Here is a 27,622-nt window from a genome sequence, read left to right as displayed (position 1 = left end):
ATGGCAGTGATGAAGGAGATTCTCCGATCCAGAAATCTCTTGCTCGTTGTTCTCATTCCACTTCTGCTGCTTCCTCTGCCACTCATATACCCCAGCAGTGTAAGTACATTTTCATTTTCTTTTTACCAAAGCTTCTGAGTGCAGCAGGTAGTCCTGCTGATTAAGTGTGCAGCGTGCAAAAAGAAAGACAAAGATGTCAAGAAGCACAGATCTTAGAAAAATCAAAGACTCATATTTGAAGGACTGTGAGGGTTACTGAGAAATCATCACTAAGAGCTAGAGATACCTTGTGGTGTCACAAGAAGAAATGAAGAGTCAGGTGAAGCTAGAAAAGCACTGCTTTAAAGCAGAAATGTTGCATTTCTTTCTAAAATAATATTGTGTAGAAGGGGGAACAGAACAAACATATCCATTACATTTTCTTTAAGAAGAGGTCTTTAAAATGAATGCTTATAGAGTCTTTAGTTTTTAGTTATAAGTATGCATGGAGGGACTTTTTCAAGTGTGGATTTATAAAGACAGCAACTCAGGTGTGGCAGGAGCTGGGACTGGGTGACTGGGTGGCACTTGACTGCTCCAGAGCAGCTGTAGGTACATCTGCTGGAACATTGCAGCTCTGACACTGGCATACACAGCAATGCAAAGGAGGAATATCCTGTGTTTAACACACAGATCAGGGAAAGGAGTGAGTGCAGCTGGGTTCCTGACACTGCTTTGGAGATACTGATTGCCTTGACCACATGGTAAAGTCCTCTCTTTGCACATCTCTGCAGTTGTAACCCATAAAATAGCAGTGTTTTCCTACCTTAGAGACTTTAATTTATCAAAATCTGCAATGTATTAAAAATCTGCAGCTTTTCCTTCCCCATAGACCTAGACATAAATCTGTCAAAAAAGTGCAGCAATATCCATTCCATCCTCTACCTTGCTAAAGATTCATTCTTCCTTAAAGTATCAGGGGATTTATGAATACTAGTACTTTACCCAATTTACAAAGGATTAGAAATAGAACAACTGATTTCAAAAACAAAACAGTAACATTTTGTTTGGAAAATAAACCAGGATTCATTGAAAGGAAATGTTCCTGCACCACTGAACTGTATGCTGCACTTCGAGTTTTCCTGCTTTGAACTTCAATGTATCTTGGCTGTTCTCTTACAGTGCTTTTTCATCTCTTTTATCTCAAGAGAGTGAATGAATAACAGACAATTGTGCTCTTCAGGGAACAGAAAGGCTCACCCTTTCACAGAGGCTTGTTCTACAGAGGGGTTTAATCTCCCCTGATGTCACTGGAAGGGTGACATGAAAAGAGATGCTCCCTGGCATGCTCAGCCAAGGGGATTGTAAAGCACCTTATGGCTGCTGAAGCAGGAGTTCACTGACAGGATTGCTGCAAGAATTGCTGTTGTACAGTACAAGCTCCTCTGCACTGTCACTCTGCACTTCGTGGTGCTGCTTTCCTGCAAAGTGGTGTGAAAATCCATCCAGTGGAGATTTACATCCACTTTGTATATATGTGAGTGACAACAGAGGGTAAAGTACAGCTGACAATCTGACCAAGAGCTGGGCAAATGTTTATAGCGCTATTAAGAAAACATCTACACCAAGTAAACTCAGCTGATAGTACACTATCCAAGTGCTTTTGTGTAGATTTTACTTTGTTACAACCCATTGACTATGATTACTTTCTACATTTGAATATTACATGGTTGCATTTTTACAATTATATTAGGGGTTTTTTTTGGGTTTTTTTTAATAGAGATTGAAATTACCAGGTCATTTATATTTGCATTTCTGCAGGGAATCAGCTTGCAGTTTCTTTGATGATACCAGCACATCTCTGGAAAGTTCAAAGGAGCATTACTTGTGTAGTGGCAAGAGAGATCAAAGGGAGCACAAGGACTCAGAATTGTTGGTAGATGTTGCTAATGGGAATAAAGTCCACAGTTTCTTTTATATTATTTTGTGAAAATAAACGGTTGGGTGAAGAATAAATTTGAGAAAATTTACTCAAATTATTTTTCCCCTTCTGGAGTTACAACTGAACTTGTACCATAGGTTTGGACATACATAAATGCCTTTCAGGTAAAAAAAAAAAAAAAAAAAAAAAGGGTGTGCTTTACAAACTGAGGGTCTTTTTCATTCTGTCCTCATTTCCTTCATTGTTTACAGTGACATGTGAGCATTTTTGCTTCTTTTTTTGTAATCTTTATCCACTTTTTTTTTTTTTTGTCATAAAGCCAGAGATACCACAAGGCATGCCGCATGATTTCAGTCAGCTGGGGACAGGCTTTCTGTGACCAGTGTTGCTGTGGTCACACTGCACCCAGTCAAGGACATTTGGATGACTCCTGAAAGTCACCTGTTGACAGAGCTGTGAGACCTGCAGTATCAGGGGATTTTGGCATCTTGATATGCCAAATCAGCATATTGATCTGAATATGCCCCTAAAGCACAGAACATGCTCTGAAGAGCCACAGTTGACATATTTTCATTTACCTTTGGTTTTATATACCAAATAAAGCTGAAGGATGGAAATTTTTAAATTTATTTATTTATTTATTTATTTACCAAGCTGAAGGATGGAATTTCAGCATTATTCCATAAAATCAAAGATGTTATTCCGGAGGCTGGACTTCCACTTTGCAGAGCTTAACCACATATCTGCATGCAAGATATGCAATGGGCAAATAAGTGGGCAAATTTCCAACATAGAATTTATTCTTCCTTTTAATCATTCTGAGATCCTTGGAAATTTTAGTTACAGAAGTTTTATGCATGACCCTTAGTGTGGAGTTTTTAGCCGTGGCTTCCTTTCAGCTCTTCTTTTAACCTAAGGGACTGACTGAAGAGAGATAATTAGATGACAGTCCCTCCAACCATCACGTTTTCCAATTCCCTGCTTCAAGCTCTGAGGTGGGTTTAACAGAATTTTTCAGCTGTAAAACAACAAGTGAGGAGGGTGAAGCAGTTAAAATTACACTGCCACTGCTTCAGTGTAATACTTTGGTTACTCTGGTAACCATTAATTAAATATATACACTGAGTTCAATTAAATAGAAGAGATTATTATGGTTTCTCTTGGAAACCAACTGAGAAAATAAATAAAGTTGCCAGACAAGCCGATTAAGTTTTTAGTGGAGATTAGCAAGCTTGGCTTTCCCAGTACTTGCTTACAGTTTTGTACCATTTAAAAATGCAATTTATTTGGGTTTTTTTCTTTTGTAAAATGACTACAGCCTAGTGTATAGGAAACACAAAGACTTAGTGCCCATCCCAGTAAGGTTTTGGTAGAGATGCAAATTCCCTCTGTCCTATTCAATTTTCACTACCAGCCTACTTTTTTTGCCACACACAGAGGAGTAATAGAAAATGACATAATTGCTCAAAGAAATTAGAGAGAAGTACATTTTTGTAGTGAGAAAATGGTTTGGATACCCCTTGGATCTTACATCTGGACTGCTCTAAAATAAAAAAATAATTGATTCTTCTTTAATTAGAAGTTATTTTTCTCCTCAGACAACTGCTGAATCTGATACAGAGCCCATCCAAGCATTAGCAGAAGCTAATGAGTTAAAAATTAAAAATGTTTCAGAGTCACAAGGTCACAAAAAAGGCCCCATGCTCTGCTCTCTGTGGAATATTAACCTTGAGGTACAATGTAGTTAAACGTGACTGAGCAGCAAGTTGGCTAATTCAGAGCTAAATTTCTCCAGCAGCCTTTCAGATACTCTTCATAACCTCTCAAGTAATTTATCTGCTCAAAGGAACTTAGGTTTTCTTATAAACTTATTTCAGTTATTTTAGTGGCCCTACTTCATAGAATCACAGAGTCATAAAATCATTAATGTTGGAAAAGACTTCTAAGATCATCAAGTCCACCTGCTCACCCAGCACTGCCCTGTTCACCACTAAACCTTATTCCCAAGGGCCACATCCACACGTCCTCCGAAAGCTTCCAGGGATGGTGGATGCACCACCTCTCTGGGCAATCTGTTCCAATCCCTGACCACCCTACCAGTGAAGACATTTTCCCCGATATCCAATATAAACCTTCCCTGGCTTTGTTGAATTATAACTGTTTAATGTTACACTTTTCTGAAACAGGAGTCAGCGTGAGACCTGGCAGCTAATTTAAATCCAAGTTTCTGAGTAACTTTGGCTACAATTCTTGCACAAGTAAAGGAAATAGTACATACCAATCAATCTTAATTTCTTCTTTGGGCTGTGTTCAGCCTGTTGTTAGCATAAGCTGTACTTCAAAAAAAAAAAAAAAAAAAAAAAAAAGATGAACATCTGATTGTGGCTTTTTTAGAGGAAATGTAAGAATGAGATCTATAAAGATGAATTTAAATACAAGCTATTGATTAATTCTATTGAACTCACATCCCTGTATAATTTCACTAGGCTTTACCACCTTGTTCACAAAACTAATTGAACAAAACATGCTCTTTGATTTGCACAAGGATCTGTGAGAATTGCTTGTGAGACCTCTTGAAAACTGCTTTATTTAGAAGTCATCCAGCCAGGATAGATGTATAATATATAAAATTATATTTTAAGAGACTCAAATAACATTAGTGAACAGTGAATTTTCTAAACAATAGCCATTTGCGAGCTGTGACTCCATATGGCTTGATAAGCTCATATGGAACATCTGGTGCATAATGAAGAACAGATAAATTTATAGCAGGAATAAATCAGTGCAGACCTACTAACTGCCATAGAACAGCAGGTTAAGGCAAGTACAGGACTTGGCTTCAAATCTGAGAAAGAGAAAGAAGAGAAAAAACCTTTTCTTGAGGATAGTTTCTGCAATTATCACCAGCAGACATCCCCAGGTCTCTAACTATTGCTGAATACAACAAACTGAGCATAAGGAGAACTCCAATGAGAGCCATAAATAAAGACATTTCTAAAGAAATGGACCAGAAGACTTCCATTCACTAGCTGTGTTTTCCTGTAAGAATATTCAGCAGATAGCACTTTTCTCTACCATATCCCAGCTCCCCACGACTGCTCACCATGATGCTCTCATGCCTTTTTCAACCAGAACCTTGGAGAGCAGCAAATTTTTTTTATTAACTCCTTTCACCCATTGCCTCCTACCCTGCAGGCCCGCGGTCTTCTTCTGAAGGTCTGCAGAAATTACCTGAGCAAAGAAAATCAGCTAAAAAAAATGTTTGCACATTGCTTAAACAACAAAACAAACAAACAAACAAACAAACCAACAAAAACACACACACACACACAAAAAAAAAAAACAAAAACAAAAACAAAAAAAACACCTCAAACCAACCCAAGTTTCCAGAGCATTTCCCAAAATAACTACAAGGCAGTTTTATGGCAAATATGAATGCTTTCATCTGGTCCTGAAAACTACTAGTTCCTGTCTTCGTCCAGGACTGGAGAGAAAAATATGTTGAGATAACAGGTCAACAGGTCTAATCTGAGGAGTCATGATTGAATGCTTGGTACATATTGGATTATGGAAATCAAAAGAATTTGCAAATGCACTTGAAGCCATTATTTTGCTGATAAATAGGCTTAACCCAACGCATTGCCTTGGATTATGTCTGAAAACTTTCATTAGCATCATCTTCTGACACTCTCCTTTTACAAGGTAGTCAAGATTTCACGCCCAAACAGCTGCACCTTTGGAGGTCCCAATGCAGTCCTTTTTGTTTTTTTTTTAACCCAGGCACTCACAGTCTGAAGAATCCTCTGTGTGAGTTCACAGGGCTCCCCACAGCATGTGGTGGGGCAGTAACACTCATCCCCTGTGCTTTGTCCCTGCAGGAAGCCTCGTGTGCCTATGTGCTCATCGTGACAGCTGTGTACTGGGTCTCTGAAGCAGTGCCTCTTGGGGCAGCAGCCTTGGTTCCTGCCTTCCTGTACCCTCTCTTTGGGGTCATGAAGTCCAGTGAGGTCAGACCATTGTCTGTTTTTATCATTTAATGTTCTTACTCTCAGCTAATTATCTGAACGAGACTGATCTTAGTGCAGCAACAAGACTTGGAGGCATGGGAGGCAGAAGTGTACATCCTGTAATGTGTAACAGGGTCCCACCAGCCCTTTCTTCATCTGAGGATAGATATAGGATATAAGATAGACAATAATAGCCAGGAGAGGTGTCCATCCTTTCAGCTCCTGCATCACCAACAATTACCAAAACTTATTGCACCAAAGGATCCCACCTCTGCCCTCCTCAAATCCATGTGAACAGCAGCTGTAGGATAAAGATTCCTTCCAATAGTAAAGTTTAGTATAGTATAGTAAAGTTTCCTTCCAATTTTATTTATTATGGATGTCATATAAGGCAAGAAGTAACATATGCTAAAACCAGTTACCATCTACTGCAAAAGACTAGATAATTTTGTTAAATGAGCAAAAGACTAGATAATTTTGCAAAAGACTAGATAATATTTTTATCCAGGTGAATGTCTAGCCTATTTCAAAGCTGTAACCTTCTGCTGCACTGTAGCCAAAAGTTCTCAGGCAAAGGAGTAGCTGTACAAAAAAAGTCGCTATGATCAGACCTGAATTTGCTTACTTGAGGTCTTTTTGAATGTTAATTTCTTTCATTATATGCCAAGAATTTCTTTTATTTTCTCTTCAACTTTTTTCCCCTGCCTTTTTCTATCTCTTTTTGGGGGGGTGAGGGGACAGCACATTTGATTTAAGGATGAGTAATACAGATAAGAATGCAGAGGAATATGTAGCAAACATAAAATTGTTGTATTTCTCTCACAATCTAGCACTGGGAATACCCATAAATGGATAGAAACAAGCATGAGCCGAGAGTTTAATGACTGCTTATTCCCCCAAGTTTTGTAATAAAATTAGATACATTTTCATACCAACACAATTCAGTATTTTCACAATCTTTTTTTCCTAACATAAAGGTAAAGTAGTTGGGCATTTTCATTAAAAATTTGGCAGCACATTGGAGAAGGAAATTTAATGTCATCCTGAGAGAAATTCAATGCAATAGCAAATAAAGTGACAGTAAGACTACTGCAAAGAATATATTATTTGCTTTAGGAACTGAAATAAATCCCTGCATTCAAAAACAAACAACTCTGAAGCACTATTTCCAATCTGCTGTTCTGGATTGACTCTTGCCTAGAAAATTGCTACTATTTAAGATACAAATTACTCACAGGGGCTTAAGAGCATGAAACAGTGTCATATATATGTATGTTGGTATTAATGAGACTATTAGCATTCACTTATTTCTCCAAAATGTCTATGAAAGGAATAAAGGAGAAAAAAAATCCCAGATTCTTCATGCTGCTGGATTGATGAATTTCCTTTATTCACCTCATTATTTTTTTAAAAGATAGCAGGAAAATAAAGAGAGTTAATGAGAAAGAAACCAGTGGAAGAAAGCCAAAAAGGTGATATTTAAAAGTTCTGGTACACAATTATGATGGCCAAGTCTATTTAGTCACCATAGGGATTTATTGAATAAATGTCATTAAATATATAACTTGTTGCAGATTTCACAAAATAACATTATCGTCATTCTTGCATTTTATGAAGGATCATCAGTATAACTGAAGACAATGGAAAAAAATATTGCTTCTTCTGATCTTAATTGTTTTAAAATGCTGGCACCTACATTTCATTAGAGAACTAGTTTTAAACTGAAGAAATTACATTTCTTGAAAAATATTCCAGCAACAGCCTAGGAAGGATTGCATCAAAATGAAATGAAAAATTTTGCTAGGCCCCAAGCATCTGTTTGTAAATTTTATTTTCTCACATTTGGTTTGTTTTTACGGAAGTATGTGTGTGTGTTGGAGTAAGAATTTTATGGTTGGCCTAATTTGTCATTTTTGCAGTTGCTTCACAGAATATCTTCGCATAGTTTAGCAAGACCCACATCCATGATTCCTGCTTTGGAGGTGATGTCTGAATATTTTCCTGAGCCAGTGATGGTTTTTGCTCATTGTCTTTAAATTAAAGTTCTTTTTCTTGAAACTTTTCCCTCTTTTCCTGATAAATGGAAATGGATTTCCAATGTGACAAGTCTTGACACAGGATCTGTGGATCACTGAAGCAATATACAAACCTTTTTTTATTGTATTCAAAGAGCAAGTCCTGACACATTTTTTCCCTGACACTGTAGGTTTTAGGGATGCCACATTTTGCCCAAAAGCTGAACAAAACAGAATAAATATAGGCAAGATAGACAACAATACCTGCAGAATGAAAAAGCAGATGAAGCACATGAATAAGCTGCCTTCAGTGCAGTTTTGTCTGTGCTTGTTTCTACCTGAGCCTAGTTGAGTATGACTGACTTACCGCAGGCACTGGACATCCTGCTTGCAAATATAACGTTTCTCTTGATCTCTTCAAAACTCAGAAGCCTATAAACAATAGGGGATAGAGCCTTATTTGTAAACACAACAAGAAAGAGATTAAAGAGAATATGTTGATTTATGAATTCTTCATTTTCTCCAGCTCCTTGTCATTCTTACTTAAGGGAGCAAAAATGTACTATGCTATATTTCTTCTCATTCAGCATGTTTTCTGTGTAGGGTATTTACTGCGTTTTTAACTGGCTGCTTCCCCCTGGCCCTTAATGCAGGTGGCTGCTGAATATTTCAAGAACACAACTTTGCTCCTCATGGGTGTGATTTGTGTGGCAGCTTCTGTAGAAAAGTGGAATCTCCACAAGCGAATTGCCCTGCGCATGGTGATGATGGCTGGAGCCAAGCCAGGCATGTGAGTGAACTTTTGGCTTTGGGGTAGTCTGAGGCTGAGAGCAGCAGCTTGAAACCATTCTGATCTTCCCATTCAGGGGCAAAAGCTACCTTGGCTTGGGGCATTTTTTTATACCCATCTTTCCTTTCAGAGTTTGAAAGCTTAGAAATCTTCCCCTCCTTTTTCTGCCGCCTCTGACTCCCTGTGTCTCCCCGCGCTGCACTCCAGGTTGCTCCTTTGCTTTATGTGCTGCACCACAGTGCTCTCCATGTGGCTCTCCAACACCTCCACCACAGCCATGGTGATGCCAATCGTGGAGGCAGTGCTCCAGGAGCTGGTGAATGCTGAGGAAGAGTGTGAGGTCATCACGACTGCAGGCAGCACCATTGCTGAAGAAAACAAGCCAATAGGTATTTGTGACTATTGATATTCACTCTTTTCTCATTTGTTTGTCAGTGACTAGACTTGCTGATAGGTATTATTGAAATTCTATTGAGGTCAGATCTGTCTCACTTATACTGCCAAAAACACTGATATGTAGTCTTCCTTTTTGTACTCTGATATTCCTTTCAAAAAATGAAAGGAAATTTTAGAAGAGATGGAAGAATAGGAGTTGGGAAGCTATTTATATGGAATCAGGACATCTGCTGTAGCTGTGTGTCATAAGCTCTTGGTCATAGGATTTTTCAGGGGTGGAAGGAAACCTTTGGGAAAAACGTCCAGGAAATTTAGAAGAGGCTCAGAAGTTTTCTCTTGACAATCTCATAATAAAAAATTGATAAGAGCTCTAAGGTTCATTTTGTTCATTCCTTCCCAGAAGAAAAGGCCGAGGAAGAAAAGAATCTCTCTTTTCTTTCACTTTACAGTTTCCAGGCTGAAAATTATTTCATCCAACCTTGTCTATTATACATAGGTATCACAGTCTTTCAATTGCCAGATGCACATGATCAATACAATACAAAATAATTAAATGCCACATCAAGAGAGAACCTGAGACTGTTTGGACAAGCTTTTGTTTGCAGCAGCTCCTCCAGGTGCAGTGGTGTGAGCCAGGGGCTCAGCTCAGTTCTTACCCCCAAGGGCTGCTCTCTGTTCCTCTGTTGCAGGTCTCGGTGAAAAGCACGGCCAGCCTTCACTGGAGCTTATCTTCATCAATGAGGAGTAAGAATGAACCCTGTACACCAGGACTGGACATTTGAGCCCTACACAGGTTGCAATGAGATGAACCCAGGAGTAGAGCCAGGAAGGGCAAGCAAAACCTTACAAGTGAATGTTTCACATGTGACTGACAAGGAAGGCTTACATGATAAATGGGATTAATGCAATGGTCTGGATCTCACTAAAACTTTGCAGTATTGATTCATTTTTTAATACTATAGATATTTTAGGGAGAAGGAAAATATTTCTAGGGGTTTGAAACCTCTTTTGAAATCTAAGTTTGTGCTGTGTAAGGAAGTGTTGTCCACAGGTTTTTATTCTGTTCCCCTGAAGGATCAGTGATGAAGAAGATCCAAGTACAGCACAGACTGCTCACAGGACATATCCAGAGGGACATCACTTACAGGGCCCTTCTGAAAAAAGTCTGAACTGCCTGCATTTAAGAGAGATGAGAGTGGAGGGAGGGCAGGGGGACATGAGGGGAGGGAGAAGCCACAAAAAAACACCCCTGCTCCCCTACAAAATTTGTAGAAGATTTCTTTAAATAGAGACACATTTCTTCAGAGGTTTGAAACACCAGTAGTTTCTATTTGGGGTAGAATCTAGTAAGGGGAAAAGGTAAATCAAGTAAAGGACTAATTTCTTTGTCAAATTATCTAATTTACCATCAGTTCAAGATATACAAGATGGTATACAAAGCTAATGTTCTAAAAATTATAGGCCAGTTCTGAGGGGCAACTTATGAAGTGTGAGAACAAAATTGCACAGTCCTTTTTTGAGCTCCTTCTGTATTGTTTGCAACTGCTCAAAATAAAAGATAAACAAGTTTCTTTTACTTTAAATTTTAATTTGCCTTAAAACAAATATTATAATAAAAACAGTACAGGTTGATGACTTTAAGTTAACTTGCGAGATCTAAATAGTTTTCTCATTAATCTAGAGACTATTTGGGTCCTCCAATATTCCCTCTGTTTATCCCAGCCATATCTCTTTTTATCCCAGCCATATTTTCTATGCAATATAGAATGAAATCTTCAGATTGGCATTGTGCCATTAAACCCTTTAACCCCTTATTGAAGAGTATGTGTGGGATATTTCAAACAGAACTATTATTAAAATACTATTATTAAAATAGGATTACTTGAAAAAGAGTTCTGAATTTGGCAGGAAAAGTAGCACATCTTCTGGAAATTACTTCAGTGGATTGTTTGCATGATCCACATGCCACACAGGGCAGGTTTTAGGGAAGCCTTAATGTGGTACAGGTAGGTACTTAGAAACAACATTGGAAAAGTTGGCAGAGGAAGAACTTGACTAGAACAGGCAGCAGTGGTGCTGGACTGCCTGGTGATTCACTCCACAGAGAATGTAGTACTCTCCTAGAATGGGGTAAATACTACCAAGAAACAAATTTTTTCTTGCATGGAGGTGGAACTCCACTGTTACACAGCTAGAGATTGATCTATGAAACATAATAATGACTCTTATTGTTTGACAGCCGAGAGCCCACATAAGAGGTTCTAATAACTGGTATTCAACATTTTAGTAGGCACTAGATCTCCTGCAGATGTTGCCCCTCCTACTCATGATGTGTGCCTCTTGCAGGAGCTGGGTGAACAGGCATTTTTAAAGCATATTTTCCTTTCTTTGTTTTTAGTGCTACTACTACTGACTTCAGCTCCTTGATGCATTCAAAGGTATTGTCATAGGTGGTATCTTCTGTGCTACTCTGTCTTCTAATGCAGGAGCCAGCAGAGCAAAATGCGCATGGCTCTGGAAAAAACTGCTGGTCCCTTTATTTCAAATGTGTGGTGGTTGTTGGCAGAAAGTAGGTATTGCAGAATGTCCTGCTTCGTATTTAACCTGGCAGCCTGCTTGCACAAATCAGTTGGGGAACATTAGCTCTGTAACAGCAACAACAGAAGTACAAAACCATAGAAGTCTGTTGTACTCCTTGCTGGAGATCCTGAGATCCAGTCAGTGAACTAACAATTCCATACGGTTTATACCAAATTCAGATATGATCTTTTGTTGTTCCAGTATTGCCAGCTTCTGAAGCTGAGAATTCTCAGCTACAGCAGCCTGCACATATCACAAAGCCACAGGCTCAAGGGACCTGTTAGAGTCTCCTACATGATAGACGAAGACCTAATCTGACTTTAAAATCACTTCAAAATTTAAAAAAGCAGGGGGGTTAAACATTTTTTTCCCCCAGTGTAAAATTAACAGCAGATTTTAGTGGGTTGGATTTTCTTGTAGTTTTGGAACATTTTTTTTTCTTTTTCTTTTTTTTGTTCCCAAAGCCTTCCACCCAGTACCTTTACAAAAAGCATCACAAATTCTATTCCAAGTGCCCCTAGGAATACAAGAAAGGCTAATCCAATGGCATTTTCCTTCTTGCAGAGTATGAATGGTGTGCACATGATAGCCAACCCTATTGGAACAATGAATTCTATGAGCAATGGGCAGCACCTACCTCAGGTAAGGAAATGTTAGACCCGGGGCTGAGGCAAAAGACAGATGTGGATATCACCTGCTCCCTACTGTTTCATATTTGTTCCTTGAAAGGAATCATTCTCCATCATCTCAGCACAGCCACAGCTTGGCCCTTTGCTAGTTCTTGCTCCCATTTAGATGCACCCAGCACAGGTTGTTCAGAAGACCTTTCCCCAATGGCTGGGACAATTCATTTAGCTTTACATCCAATAATGTGATCATGAGTTTCCTTTATTATTTGACTGTAATAGTGACTTTGTTTCTGCAAATCCTCCTTGTAAAATAGTCCAACTCAAAAATAACAACCCCTGGCACACAAAACCCTACTCAGAATGAAAAAAGCAGACCATTAATCTGTTCAGCCACTTTGTTAGGTACTCTTAATATCCACTTCCTTTTGGTCTTCCAAAATACTCAGCCTCAAAATCCTCCATTAAATAAATTCTTCCAAAATACCCAGCCTCAAAATCCTCCATAAAATCAATTCATATTTCTACTTCTCTTGAGTGGATCCAAGAAGAGATTGCTGATGACAATTTTGTAGTGTCCTAATGGCATAAATTTATGTCCATGACAGAAAAGGTTAAAATCAACACATGAATTTGCATTCACAGTTAATTCAATAAATCAAAATAAAAATTAGTAAATGTAACAAATCTTTCTGAACCACTTGCTGCCTTTTTCCTCATACTTAAATTACAGGTTGCATGAGAAGTGCCTTTAAGTACTGTATGTTTTTTTCCCAGTACAAGGACTTGATCTACCAACATAGACATTTTCCTGTCACTGATTTGAAAACTTCTTTTGGAACAAAATTTTCTGCCATCTTTTCCTTCCATATTCCCATTGCTCAGCCTTTTCCATGCTGTTTTGAGGTCCTTAGCACTCCATCCCTAGAGGCCCGTGGCCAGTTTAAGTGTGAAAAGTTCACCAAGCCTTTGTGTGGTGGCTGCTCCTAAGACTCAAGGATTATGGACTCCTTCTGCTCAGTGCTGGCATCCTGCTCCTGCAGCCCTCAAAGGCTTTTGGTATCCCACTGATATTCCAGTCAGACCTGTAGCTGGCCCAAACCTTAGCCAGAAGTCTGATTACTGTTTGTCCTACATTTTTGTCACAGACCAGGCAATTTTAGGTCCTGGGACAAGTTTCCAGGACTGATCCCAGTTAGTCTCTGTGAAGAAAAACCGGTCCTCTCTTACACAAACCTGTTGCTTCTCTGGGCCCCATATCATTCAGGCATTAGAGAGAGCTGGGCTGCTGCTCTGATCACCTGCTTTGCTTGTGAATATGTCCCCTCACAGGCTCAGATCCTGGTCCTGCCCCCTGAGCCCTCAGATCTCGGGCTGAGCAGCAAGTACCGGTACCAGACCAGGCATGACCACATGGTCTGCAAATGCCTCTCGCTGAGCATCTCCTACGCGGCAACCATCGGGGGGCTGACCACCATCATAGGCACCTCTACCAGCCTCATCTTCCTCGAGCACTTCAACAAGTAAGTGGCACTGGGATTGGTGAGAATTACTGTCATCCTTGTGGGTAATTTCCTACCTCAAGGAGCCCTAGTAAGAACATTCTCTGTGAAGGAAAGTTTGCTTCTTCCTCTACTCTAATATTATTACCAGTGGTTCATGTTTGAAAGTTAACACATACCTATGTCTTTCTCTCATGCAAATTAAAAACTCCTCAGTGTGATAACACTGAAGTTTCTCCAGCAACTTCTTTTGATTTGACATAGTATCATGGAGGCAGCAGGCACTCTAGAAAAGTAAACACTAAAGCTATGAAGATAGACCAGAGAAGACAAAGAAAAACTCACAAAAGAAGAAATGTCATAAAAACAGCTGCTCAACATGTAGTGCAAAAAAACCCCAAACAACCAACTTACATATGTGACCTTATGCATTTGCTTCAGAGAAGATGAGAAACAGCTCTCTGATCACCTAAGTATTTCCTTTATCATTAGCCCAGGCCTCTCAAAGACATGAATGTTTCAATGTCAGAAACATGAATGTTTTTCTGTCAGGAGACTAGTGGCACTTGTCATGCACAGAAAAACATCCAAGCTCAGATCTGATTCTGACCATCTCCTGCTACCACTACTGCCTTGATATCTCTCATTTGTCTCTCTTAAAGAGAGAAGACTAAGTTCAGAAGTCATGCTTAATCCACAGATTTGGATTTTACAGAATTTTCCAAGATCTTGCTTTTATGACAGTTGCATCAAATGCACACATCCAATATCTTTGTCAGAGCACAGCAGAATGTAGTTGATATTTGTGTGGCCCATGAGAAGACATAGAAAGAGGTTCTGGGTGAAATCATTCTGAAGACTGACAACCCTAAAAGAAGCTTTAATATAAGCCACAGGTAGGGATGGAGTTTCACTTTAGGTATCTCCAAGTGTTTTTAAAGCTGGCCAGACAATCCAGACCATCTGATGTTAAAGCTTTGGAGAGCTACACTGTTTGTCTGTTGGTTTCACTCTGCATAGGTAATGCAGCTGTTGCAAATGCAAACTGATGGAATTTTTCTCTCACCCCATGACAGATATATATGCCCATAGATGTGTGTGCAACTATGTCTGTCGGAGGTCCCTGTCCCTGTACTGCTCTAACTCCTCATGCATCCTCTTTTTTAATTCACAGCCAGTACCCAAAAGCTGAAGTGGTGAATTTTGGAACCTGGTTTCTGTTCAGTTTCCCCATCTCCCTCATCATGTTGGTGCTGACTTGGTTCTGGCTGCACTGGCTGTTCTTGGGCTGCAAGTGAGTGAAAGTTGTTCAAGATATACAGATTACAAAAGCAGGGCATCTGCAGCTCTTCTCAAATGTGTTTCATAAAGAAGTTTTGACTGGCAAATGGCAGGATTTAAGGCACAATTTCCTTCTTGTTGTCAGAACAATTACCAGAGGAAATCTCACTGCTTAGCTGCCCTGCATAGACAGCAGTGTAGAGTATTGCTGCTTGAGATTGAAGTGCCCAGGTATTGCTGATAGAAATCCATACTAAGCATTCAGCTGGTTTGGGGGCTTTTTTTCACTCTTGTGACAATGAGGATTCCTTTGTGGACCAAATATCTTGTTATAACCACTTTTGGAAAAGCACAGTTTAAAAGATTAATAGAAAAATAACTGCAAGTGAACAAGTCACTTTTCAGATCTTCCTCCAACTCAATGAAATTAACATAAGACCAATTAAAATTAAAGGTAAATGGACTCTCTATATATTTCTCTTTAAAGTGTAAGGGACTCACAGCTTAAGAGACAAATACATTTAATACCAGTCCCTAGGCCTCAAAATAAGAAAAAGTTTTAGTCTTCTAGTTCATTTGTGCCACATATTGTCTTTACAAAGTTAATGAAAATTGCCTAAATGTGTGCATTTAGAATGGAATTGTTAATCTGCATTGAATTGTGATGCAGACACATTTACTCTGAATTAAATTGGCCTTAATTTGATTTAGTTCACTCTTAAAAGTAAACTGAATTGACATCACTATTTCACCCAGGACAATGAATAAATTGATAATGAGTTCTGCTTGCTGCTGACCTTGACTAGATTTGAAGAAGTAATTTAGAGGTGAATGGCTCCAAGCCCCTCTTAGTCAGTCTTTGAGTCTTATAGTTTCAAATTAAAAGGCTAATATAAATTCCCTCTGCCACTGTTTTTTAATCTTGAGAAGAAACAGGTCCTAACATGACCCTCAATTAATTTGGTTTGAAAAAAAAAAAAAAAAAATTTAAATTCCACATTGCATCCAAGACTTCATGCTGATTAATGTTGTTCTAAATAATACCAGAGACTGAAGCATTATTGACTTTTTGAGAAGTACTAGTTGATTCCAAGGCTTCTTAATCTCTGACTTCTATTCACTGCACTTCATTAAAGAACATATTATGTTGGGAGCTGGGCTTAAATTCTCTGCCTTCACATGCGCCTGAGCCTGGAAACACTTAGAACATGTTGAAACAGCTGCCTAACGCTTGTGCATAAATGTTTAATGAATTCCTGTAATGTTATTTTCCTAGGAAGCCCTGTGCCATCAATCTGTTATATTGCTTGGCTTAGCTGGAACAGCATTGCAGACTTTAAGGCCCTAGACCAGGTCAAGGGTGAAAGAGAATGGACCCACCCAAGGATCATTGCCAACAAAGAAGAGCTAAGGGTAGAAGTTACTACAGAGCTGTCCTTTATAAACCATATAGCTCTTCTCTTCCAGCCTGGAGGGCTCTTCCAGCCTTGTCTCTCCCTGCTGGTAGATTTTACTAAAGTCTAACAGCTAGATTTGCAAGGAAATAGATGAATAGCAATGCTAAGTGAGCTAAAAAAATGTGTTACATATTTGCCCATGTGAAATGAAAGCCCTGGTTAAGTCCTTTTGTTGACCAGTCTTTTTGTTGCATCTTGGGCAATGCAAATTCCTTTGTGAGTCTGGCCAGATACATTGAGGGAGATTGCAGTCCATGGCTTGGCCAGTGCTACAGCTGGGTGCCTAGTGAGGTACTCAATGAGACATTAAAATAGCAGGAACCATAAAAGCACCTATTATCACCTTAAAGAGCTACAAAATTGTGCTGCCGTGGTACCTGAGTCACTGCTACTGCTTCTTTTAGACTGGCTTAGATCCTGTTACACCTCTGTGTGACAGAGGGTACAGCTGGAGTGAAAAAGGAGGGATCTGTGGCTCAAAGCACAGCTAGGTAACACTTCTGGAAAGAAGAAAAGGAGAGGGTTAAAGTGAGCCTGAAAGCATCTTAATTTCAATGAAGAATGTCCATGCTTTCTTACAGAATGAAGGAAAACTGAATATACTAAGGGATTCACTTAACATCCATACAAGTATATAGGAGGATCAATGTATTCAGCTAGGAAATATGCTTGTTTTCATGTCCCTGGCAGAAGTACAGGCATCTTTCACCTGGACAAAACACCAGGCTGATTCCCCTGGCCTCTGTGGTGCTTTTCTGGCTGTGCCTGATTTAGAAACAAATGTTATTATGACAGTATAATCAGAAGCAGACAGGTCGTGGCAGCTAATGGGATCCCAAGCACAGCTTTCCCTCCTTATGTATCCTGAATATTCAAGGCAAATATGGTCTCAAAAGCCAGAGCAGGCCCCAAATATGTTGGATAACCCTGATCCAGGAAAGCATAGTTAGCCCATGAAAAATTTCTATTGATAGCTGACCTCTGTCACAATCTTTCCACGTGATGATAGACACTAGCCATAGCTTTTGGAGGTTTCTGGCAGCTCTTTGAGGAAGCCTACGCAGAGGGAGCCCAGCCATGGCTCAAGATGGCTCAGTGATACCAATCAGTACTAGTCAGAGCACCCTAGGGACCTTCCAACTATGTCTAGAATAGAATCTTAAAAGAACTTAAAAGAACTGAAACCAGATTAACCAAATATCACACTCAGTAATTTCCTTTCCCGTTGCCATCAGTCCTTGCCTCAGTCACATCTTCTCCCAACAGTCCCTGATACCAGAAGTTTCCCTCTATCTCATTGCTGGTTTTTTTTTTTTAATTACCTTTTTCCCTCCTCTTTATGCCCTTACCTCATTTTATTGTGCTCTCTCAGTTTTAAAGAGACTTGTTCTGTGAGCAAGAAGAAGAAGACCAAACGAGAAGAAATGTCAGAGAGAAGAATTCAAGAGGAATACAAGAAACTGGGAAACGTTAGGTAAACCAGACCTGCCTTCCTTGGGAATTTGTCTCTCATTGTCTCCTATTGCCCTCCATGTTGCCTTGGGCTCATGTAGTTTATTTTAATGCTCTCAGCTTTTACCTCCCCTCCAGGATAGAAATAGAACAAAATGAAAGAAAAAAAAAAAAAAAACTAAAATCAAAGACTTTGTTACAAGCATGTGTGTTAACTTGTAACTCATTTATTTCTGAGGAAAAAGGAAAAGAAAGGAAAGGATTCAAGTTTCTTCCAGGGTTCAAAGGTCATCTGAGTCCAGGTTTGTCTGAATCCTAAAGGACCCCTTCTCCTAATTCAGGCACATACTTATTTTAGTGGATATAAGTTCAAAAAAGGCCTTTTCCCATGCCATGAGTTACCCAGCCTTCCTAGTTACCCGTAATGTTCATGCACAATGGCAAGAAATGTCTCTTGGAAAGATTATTTGGCAAGATTTTCATTTTCAAAAGGGCTGATATGCCACAGAATTCCTTCTTCACAAAATGTTTTTGTGTTGTTTAACTGAAATATTGACAGATCAACTGCCTGAATATGATAAACTCTGGAGCTAAACTGTTGTTCAGGCTGTGCCTAAATATGAAATCACTCTTAATTTAAATCTATGCTAAATTAAAAATCCTCAAGCCACTTCAAGTATCCTCAAGTCACCTTGTGTGCACCATCTGTGCTAATTTACATTGTCATTTACTCTTAGGCTTTCTACCCTTCTAAAAAATGCAAGAGAATGTTTACAGTGGAATGCTAATATGAACTTCACCTTGTTAACACATTTAATCAGATAACAATGCAAATACAAAACAAGCATTTAGAAATATTTTCCTTCAGGTCTTGCCCATGAATGATTGAATTGCAAATACAGATGGATATTTTTAGCCTATTTCTTACTAGGTTTAGATGGTTCCCAGCTGGAAGCCAAATCTAAAATTCTTTAATTCAAACTAATCTTCCTTGCTATTTTTCATATGATTTTTATCATTTTTTTGAAGCCAGTTTCTGCTTTCTTACTTACTTCTTGAATTTTCAGACAGACCTTGGAATTACTTCCTTGCTTTCTCTGTTTTTTCTTTCTAGCTATCCTGAGATGGTGACTGGATTTTTCTTCATCCTGATGACCTTGCTTTGGTTCACTCGTGAGCCTGGCTTTGTACCAGGATGGTCATCTTTTTTTGAGAAGTGAGTAAAATCCCCCAAACAACTGCACAGGAATACAACTTTGCTTCTTATGACTTCCTACAATATTTTTTTCCCCTAAGACATCATCAGCCACCTTTAATGAAGCAGTGAAAATGGAGTCTTTATTCAAAAATTAGGATTTTTTTTTCTTAAATTACATCTGTCTGGATAGTGAAAAATTTTATTCTTTCTCAATATTCAAAGTGAGTTAAGTAAAGAAAGTAATGAAACCATTTCAAATCTAAAAGAATAGGAGGGTCAGATGCTGAGCTTGAAACATTTTAGTGCATTCATAAAGAAGTTTTCACTAGAATATATTGCAACTATAATTGAAATTAAAATTTTTGACAAAGAGTGTTTTATCAAGAAAATATCCATTCAGTTAAATATTGCTGAGAATGGGGACTGAAGCAAATAATTTTTCTTTTATTTGAAATAATATTGAAACAAATTACATTAAAGCTTACTGTAACACACTTTGCACATCAAAGAATAAGTGATTTGAATGTAATTTATATTACTACTGTATACAATTACTTTAATTTTTCATTCCAGTTTTGACAGAAAAACAATTCCTAATAGTGTGATTTTCTGATGATCAATGGAGTTTGGCACTCCTCAAAATACTTTTACAGAAAGAGTTTTAAACATTTAATTTCAAATCAATCTACAGTTAATTTCTAAAGGATCACCTGGGTTTGGCTTTTCCCCAGAATGTGTTTACTGTTTCTTACACTACAGTAAACACACTATTTTTTGTACCTCCAAGTTAATAGATTTGTAAACCAAAAGGGATTATTTTTTTTTCAACCACAATATTAAAAATTGTTGAGCTGTGATTGAAGTTGCCTACCGCAGTCAGTTTAATAAATGGGAAAAAATCCAATTTGTACCCTTGATATGCAGGCATATTTTTCTAGTGGGCTGTTAGCATGACTTCAGATGTGGGAATACAACTGCACCTGCAGAAATGTGCTTGGAGCTATGTACCTGGTTTGGAAATGTTTCTGTTAATGTGTTTTTATGAAAATGTTGCTATTTTTTTCCTAGGAAAGGTTACCGGACTGACGCCACTGTCTCTGTATTTCTTGGGTTTCTCCTTTTCCTGATTCCAGCAAAAAAGCTGGAATGTTTTGGGAAAAGGAGAAAAGGTGAGGCGAATGCAGTAAGAAACAGAACTGGTTCATTTTTCAATGTCTAATGATTTTTTTTTTTTTGTCCGTAAAAAGCTCCAAGATACTTTTATGTTGGTAAGTCAAGGTTCAGTTTCTCCTCTGATACCAGTCCTTCCTACATCAGACTCCCTTTTCCTTTGCTGTAATTCATATTGTCTCATCCAGAGGATGACAAACAGGTCTTGAATCTGAAACTGCTGCCTGTTCTGTGCTAGCAGAGTTACTAGACTTCAGGACTGAGGACTGAGCTTTGGGAAAGGTTTAGATGGAGTTCCATATTAAAAAACTATAATGGAAAATCAGCTCAAGACAAACCCCAGTAAAAAAAATGAGTCATCACTCATACAGTGGAAATCATTGCAATGTCTTAAGAAAAATATAAAAGACATCATAAAGTGCCAGACAATATTCCAATTTTGTGCAATGCTTCTCTCACAGTCTTTTTGATAGTGAAATTATTTCACAATTGTGTTTGGGTAGCACTCAGTGGTTTGATCAGTTTGCTGCACCAGTCTTTCAGCAGTGCTGTATGAAAGTAGAATTGTCTGCACAGTCTTATGTAAAGATTATAAATTTATAGAAACATATATTTTTATGCTGTTATATCTTGTACAGGTTTTAGGAAAATATGACACTCTCTAACTCCTCCTTTAAGAAAATACTCAGGCACTAAAAAAATCCTAATGTCCTCAGATAAAATCTAGGGGCCTAAATGCACTTTGTCAAGCATCATGGCCTACTTCATAGTCCTTCTTTGATAATATAATCCCATTGTAACACCATCTCTGGGGTCTGCAGATATATGCACATGCATACCACAACACGGCACACAGTCCCTCAAAAAGCTGTAACATGAGAACACAGGGGTTTACAAACATTCACATCAAAGGAGCAGGCAAGGGAAAGTTGGGATGTTTGGAATTAATATGCTGCATTTTGTGAGGCCAGGCTCGAGAGAAACAGGCTATCGAGAGAAACAGGCTATGCACTGCCTCTTTGCCTCTCTCTCAGGCAGCCCCATGCATCTTCAACCATTTCTATTCTTGTGAAAAATGTGAAGGCTTTTGCAAAAAAAGCAGTATAATACTGGTCACACACCTTATTTGATATAGGAGATGGTGAAAAGTCAGCAGAAATTAACACACTGGAGCCCATCATTACCTGGAAGGACTTTCAGAAGACCATGCCCTGGGAGATTGTAGTGTTGGTTGGAGGAGGTTATGCCTTAGCAGCTGGATGCAAGGTACTGGTGTAGATTTCTTATTTTATCCTCCTTCCTAAACATATTATCAACCTGCTCTTTTATTCCTTTTTATGCTCCCCAGTTTGGATTTATGATGTGGATACTTACAAGTTTGTACATAATATAGTGGGCAGCACTCCCTGCACTCAATGTATGTCTTTCTTGCTATTTATTAAACACTGCAGTGAAATCTAGTTTACTAAGCAAAAGGAAATGCAGAAAGCATTGACTTGAGCTTTGTTTATTTGTTGGTGGGATTCTCTGCTGTAAACTGCCACAGAAAGAAGAATCTGTTTTACAAACATACCAAGTATTTAGCAAGTCTTGTGCTTCTGTCCTTTCTCCAGACCTCTGGCCTCTCTACATGGATTGGACGTCAAATGCTCTCCCTGAGCAGCCTTCCCTCCTGGGCTGTAACTCTGCTGGCTTGCATTTTAGTGTCCATGGTAACAGAATTTGTTAGTAATCCAGCAACCGTCACCATCTTTCTGCCTATTTTATGCAGCATGGTGAGTTAAAATAGTGACAGTTTTAGTCTTTTGCTTCCTCCCAGGCTTGTGGGAATTTTTCATGATGTCAAGATCTTGGCACTCTGTCCAAATGAAACCCAGCCTCAGTTCCCAAGCTACGGTTCTGTAGTCTTGAAACTAGGAAAAATAATATAATTGGGCAGCCAAAATAATATTTTAGCATCATGGAATTTATAATACCTCTCAGACAAAGTGCACTGAGGAATTCATATGCCAGGTACAAGAGAAGGTGACTATGGAATTAACAAGTTAGGTGAATTTCACATAAAGCTTGAGATGCTTTTGTCAATGTTATTTTAAATGTGTTGTTCATTATTTTGTAGTCACCTGCTCCCTGTTTATGAGAAAAGGCTGGAGTACCAAATTTTATTTCAGATTTAGAAGTGTTCAAGGGGTTTATCTGGTAAGCATACTGTCTTTCACCATGGAAAGCAGAGATGTCTGTAAGGTGCAGAAAAATCAGGATGCTATTGACAAAGGTAGAAGAAAGAGAGAGTAATTTAATTTTATATTGGAATAACAGTTACGGAAATTTTCTTTTTTTTTTTTTCTTTAATGTAACGTGAAACTTTTCTGTCCAAGAATGGAGGTATGAATCATCTTTCCTTATTATAACTATTTTATGGGATTGTCCCAGATCATATTATGTGAACAATTCTGAGTTAATATTAAGATGTGGTCAGATCACAATATGTAATTCTGTTTCTGTGGCTGAGGAGTTCAGTTTTGCTTCTGCTCCATGCAGAAAGAGATTCTCCTGAAAAATATTTAGAGCAGTAATCTACTTGTAGCAATAAATGCCATCTTAAGGCAGACTCTCTTTTCAGATTGCAAAGGTAACCTGGAGACACTTCCTATCCCCAAAATGATTGTAGCCTTGTTTATCCGTCCCTTTACCTCTCATATAAAACTGGGCCAAAGCAATGCAAATAAAAATGGAAAATTTCATCACCACTGAAAACTGCATTCTTTAGCCCACTGTAGAAAATATTCCATCATCTCTGCCTTCTCACCATGCAAATTTGGATCATGAACAGCTGGTTCTCTCAACCACTATTCAGGAGGACATCACATAATGGTCTCAGCATATTCAGCAACTGGAAGAAGCAAGTTCTTTGTGTTAACCTGTTGTGACTTCTCGTGGATGAAGACTGAAGCAGCAGTCAGTGTTAAGGTCCAGAAGACACAATACAGAATGACATGAGAACAAGTGGGAGAAAGAGCAAACATGTCCTATTAGTAGCAAACTCCAACCTCCCTCAGTGTGAAAAGTCTCAAGAGAGATCCCCGGAGCATCACCAGCTCAAAATTATGGCATTGCTCTAAAAAAAGCCCAACCAACCAAAAAGTACTTTCAAGCTTAAGTTTAGAAATTAGGCAGGTGTGATTCACAGCAGAGAGGGTCCTTTCATAGTCATTGTCAGCCGTGACTTTTGTTGATCAGGTGAAACACCTCTCTCTCTCTGTTCTTCCAGTCAGAAACCCTGCTTATCAACCCTTTATACACCCTGATTCCTGTCACCATGTGCATCTCATTTGCCGTGATGCTGCCAGTGGGTAACCCTCCAAATGCCATTGTCTTCAGTTATGGGCACTGCCAGATCAAAGATATGGTGAGTCTTGGCACTGGGTTTATCCTCCCATGCTTCATACAACTCCAACATAACTCCCACATCAAGCAGTCAACAACAACAACAACAACAACAACAACAACAACAACAACAACAATAATAATAATAATAATAACAGCATTGGTGCAATAAAAATTACTATATTTCTGCTAATATTAAGTAGTGATGTCTGCACTGCTCTTACACAATAGAGCTGTCAGGTTAAGAACAACCACAGATCTGCTGTAGGGTGCACACATTTCTTATTTGTATTTTTTAATGAATGCAATGGTCTGAAGATCTTTAGGAGTATGCAATCTTTTCTTCACTGACCTACTAAGACAAGCACAAGAGAGCATAAGAAATTAGATTTATCACCTAGCTGCACAGCAAGTTGTGTATCACTATATGGTTTAACTCCCCATTCTGATTATCTGATTGAGAAGTGACAAACTGAGCAGTTCACAATGAACTGCATCAGTCTCTAACCTGAAAATAACCTGAAAATTCATTCCTGAATACTCCAACATATACCCTCACACATATGCTCTCATTTATGCTTTTTTTTTTTGCTCTAGAAATCACTATACATAAATTATCACACTATATATGAGTCAGTATAAATCCTACTGCTTCTATTTTTTTTGTTTGTTTGTTTTTTTTTTTGTTAACTGGTTTTGATTAAGTTGCTCTGATGCATTTTGCTTTTGCAGGTGAAAGCTGGCCTGGGTGTAAATCTGATTGGCCTGGCTGTTGTCATGGTGGCCATCAACACGTGGGGAATTAGACTCTTCCAGCTGAACAGCTTTCCAGAATGGGCAGCAGTCAGCAACATCACAAGCCAAATGTAATTTTAAATGACAAAAAGAGCAAAAGTGCAAGACCAAAGTAAGTTGGGACAAAATATTGAACCTACATTTCACATATGAAAGAAAGAAGGAAGCTTGAACCAGGATCCGTTGTAAAACCATGAAGAAAATCCACTGGGAGGTCTTCTGCAACTGGGAGGTCTTTTCAGTTCTGAAAATCAGCGTGAGTTAAAAGGAGAGATTAGCTTTGTTGTGTTGTTGCTTTCTCTGGGATACCATAACTCAGAAAAAATCCACTCCTCCAAGTTATTTGCCTATAGATTTTCATGCCTTAGAGCAGTTAGGTAGGACTTGTAGGCAGGATTCCAGTGGCAAAAGACAAGTACACATACACTGGTGTACTCAGCAGCAGCAGATTCAGTCCTACACTGAATGTAGGGCAAGCCTTATTCCAAAATCCAGAGGAGTTTTATAAGCTTACTTCTTTTGAAGGCAAATTATTCTTGTTTTTTGAGATGACTCATCACTATATTGCAAAAACCAGTTTTCCACCTATGACCTGGATAGAAATTCAGCTACCAACTACCAGCTACAGCACTTCAAAGGGATAATAGAAACCTCCAGAGAGGAAGGAGAAATCTCCTTGGAAGGAGAATATGGGGTTTTTTTTCCACACAGCACTAGTATAAATTTCCAATATTGTAGTACTTGCAGTCTCAGCTTTGGAAGAAAGAGTTTCAGGAACAGAAAGTTTTGTTCAAGACCTTCTTCATCATTACTGCAGTGGGAGTTCTTTCAGCAGGGGAAGCTGTGACCAGCAAAACCATACCAGGCCAACACCCCCTATCTCTCCTGTCTCTTTGGCTGCTGTTTAGTTCTGAACTTATGATTCCCCTGACTGAGAAAGTCTCATCCCTGATGGCACTCAGTGCTACTCCATGAGTAAGAAGGGAGAGGGCTGAAGTGGAGTGGTGCTGGTGTATCTCCCCATCAAGTGCATTCACTTGAATCTCACACCCCCTGCTCTCTAGCAGCCCAGAAAGCAGGAACTCCAAATGTAGGAAACTGTGGCATAGAGTAAATAACTACCAAGCCAAAGGCCAATCTCTTTATCTCTCATCAACAAAGTGAATGCCCTGCTTTCCTCACTGGATCCCTGTGACACTCATTAATTCTTCTCATGTATTATGTCCAGTTTTTAATAATTTCTTTAATGTCAATACATTTAAGCTGTATATTAGAATGATTGAATCTCATGTAATTACACACACACTTTAATGAACTTTTATGCTTTCCACTTTTAATCTAGGCTCTCTAGACATGAATGTATTTTGAAAAAATAAAATGTTAATAAAATAAATTATTCACTACTGCATATTCTGGTTCTCCATGTGCATACAAAATGGATATATTTCACCCATAACCCACCAAACCCTTAAAGAAGTGGTGTTGAGTCAGCAGGAGGTTTTGGCTTACTGCTTGTGTCAAAACAGAGGGATCCCACAGAATCATCTTGGAAATAAACAGATACAATAAAGGTTGGCAGAGGGGAGAAATATGGGAAAAAACAAAAAGCATGTCTTAGCCCTCATTCCAAAAGCAGGAAGCTGCATCCTTTAGCAAAACAATTGCTATTCCTGGTAGTTCCTGTAAATTTCATTTTGAATAGCTAAGTGTTTCTGTGCATCAGTCACTTAAAGCATCCCCGTGACCCCCAATGCATAAAACAAGACCTCGGCCTCACTTTTTCCAGCTTTCCTCCCACCTCACCTGTTCCTGTGTTCCCCCCACCCTGAGCTGCTGCTCTGCTGCACTCCAGCACACAAAGCTCAGGGCAGCCTCTGCCATGCAGAGCCTCCTCACCCTTTCTGCTCCCCTCCCTGAGTGTTTCCCTGCTCCCCAGCAGGAGGTTGCTCTGAACACAGACCCTGAAATGGTGCTCAAAGCAGAGGCACTCTGGCCTCCCCTGACACAAGCTCTATCCTGAAGCCCCAGGAGCAGGAGAGGAAGAGGCTTCAATGCCTGTTCACCAGCATAGGCAACTTCCTCCAGGACAAGCACTACAGTGGGTGGGTGTGTCTGCAATACCAAGTTTTGTCCCTACACACAGCAAGCAGAACATCTCTTTGTTCACAGTACCTAAAGTTACTTTTGACCATTCTCCCCCTGCCAAAAAACTCTTTCTGGCTTGCTTTCTTCCCAGGGCTTTAGCTGCTCTGCACCTTTTACTTGCACTCATCTTCTGATCCTTTTCACTTTATGCTTCATCCACCAGCATCTTCCAATTGCTTTGCTGCTCAGCAACAAATCACTCTCTGCCCTCCCAGTGCCGATTTCTCAGTTCTGCTCAGCTCCCATCACACCTTGCTATCCCAGAGATTTCCCAGGGGATATGAACACGGGATATTCTCATTTGTGAGAGACGAGCAGCTGGCATTCTGGCCAGCCTTAGGGAGACCTGGGATTACTCACAAATCAAACAGGGTGTCCAGCTGTTCTCTTTAGTAAGAACAGCAATAGCAGTATATAAATGAAATGGCTTGGTGCTCTTCCACATCTCAAACAAGATTTCTTCAGAAACATTTCCAGGAGGCTCTGGCGTAGCTGTGTCTCACGAGATTGGTACAGAGACATTTGGAGCGGACTCAGGCAAGGAATTTCCCCAACAGACGGTTTCTCCTGTTTTGGTGCTCTTGGCATGCTTCCACATTCACAACTGCTGGCACTTGTCACTGCCATGTCCCACGTGGTGATGTATGAGGCAGTGTTTTTGGGATGTAAAACCAATGAACATTCATGTTAGTGAAGTTCTGTGAGGTGCATCCACCAACTGTATTTGGGTTCTGGTGCCAAATAAGCTAATAATTAGCTTTGCTGTCTGGCTTTTTGTTTATTTTGATTATTAACTCTTGACTGTTTAATGGCAGAAGAGCCTTAGGGCAGCGTTTTCCAACACAGGATAATACTCTCAACCCACAGCAAATGTTTTAGAAGTCTGTCAGTAGCTCATAT

General features: G+C 39.2%; 1 protein-coding gene across 1 annotated transcript; it reads left to right on the top strand.

Annotated features, from left to right (window-relative positions):
- Positions 1-25,983, top strand: SLC13A4 (solute carrier family 13 member 4). Its single transcript, XM_053942912.1, has 16 exons — positions 1-99; positions 5,800-5,928; positions 8,597-8,733; positions 8,941-9,122; positions 9,819-9,873; positions 11,528-11,567; positions 12,274-12,351; positions 13,668-13,858; positions 15,012-15,131; positions 17,948-18,049; positions 19,142-19,243; positions 20,294-20,394; positions 21,531-21,661; positions 22,009-22,170; positions 23,667-23,804; positions 24,515-25,983. Exons 1-16 carry the CDS (start codon positions 1-3, stop codon positions 24,650-24,652), a joined length of 1,905 nt encoding a protein of 634 aa, XP_053798887.1. The 3' UTR covers positions 24,653-25,983.
- The last annotated feature ends 1,639 nt before the right edge of the window (positions 25,984-27,622 follow it).

The sequence above is a fragment of the Vidua chalybeata genome, chromosome 5 (genome assembly GCF_026979565.1).
Source record: "Vidua chalybeata isolate OUT-0048 chromosome 5, bVidCha1 merged haplotype, whole genome shotgun sequence".
Classification (NCBI taxonomy): domain Eukaryota; kingdom Metazoa; phylum Chordata; class Aves; order Passeriformes; family Viduidae; genus Vidua; species Vidua chalybeata.
The sequence above is the reverse complement of the archived record's forward strand: the minus strand, read 5'-3'. Positions and strand labels throughout refer to the sequence as shown.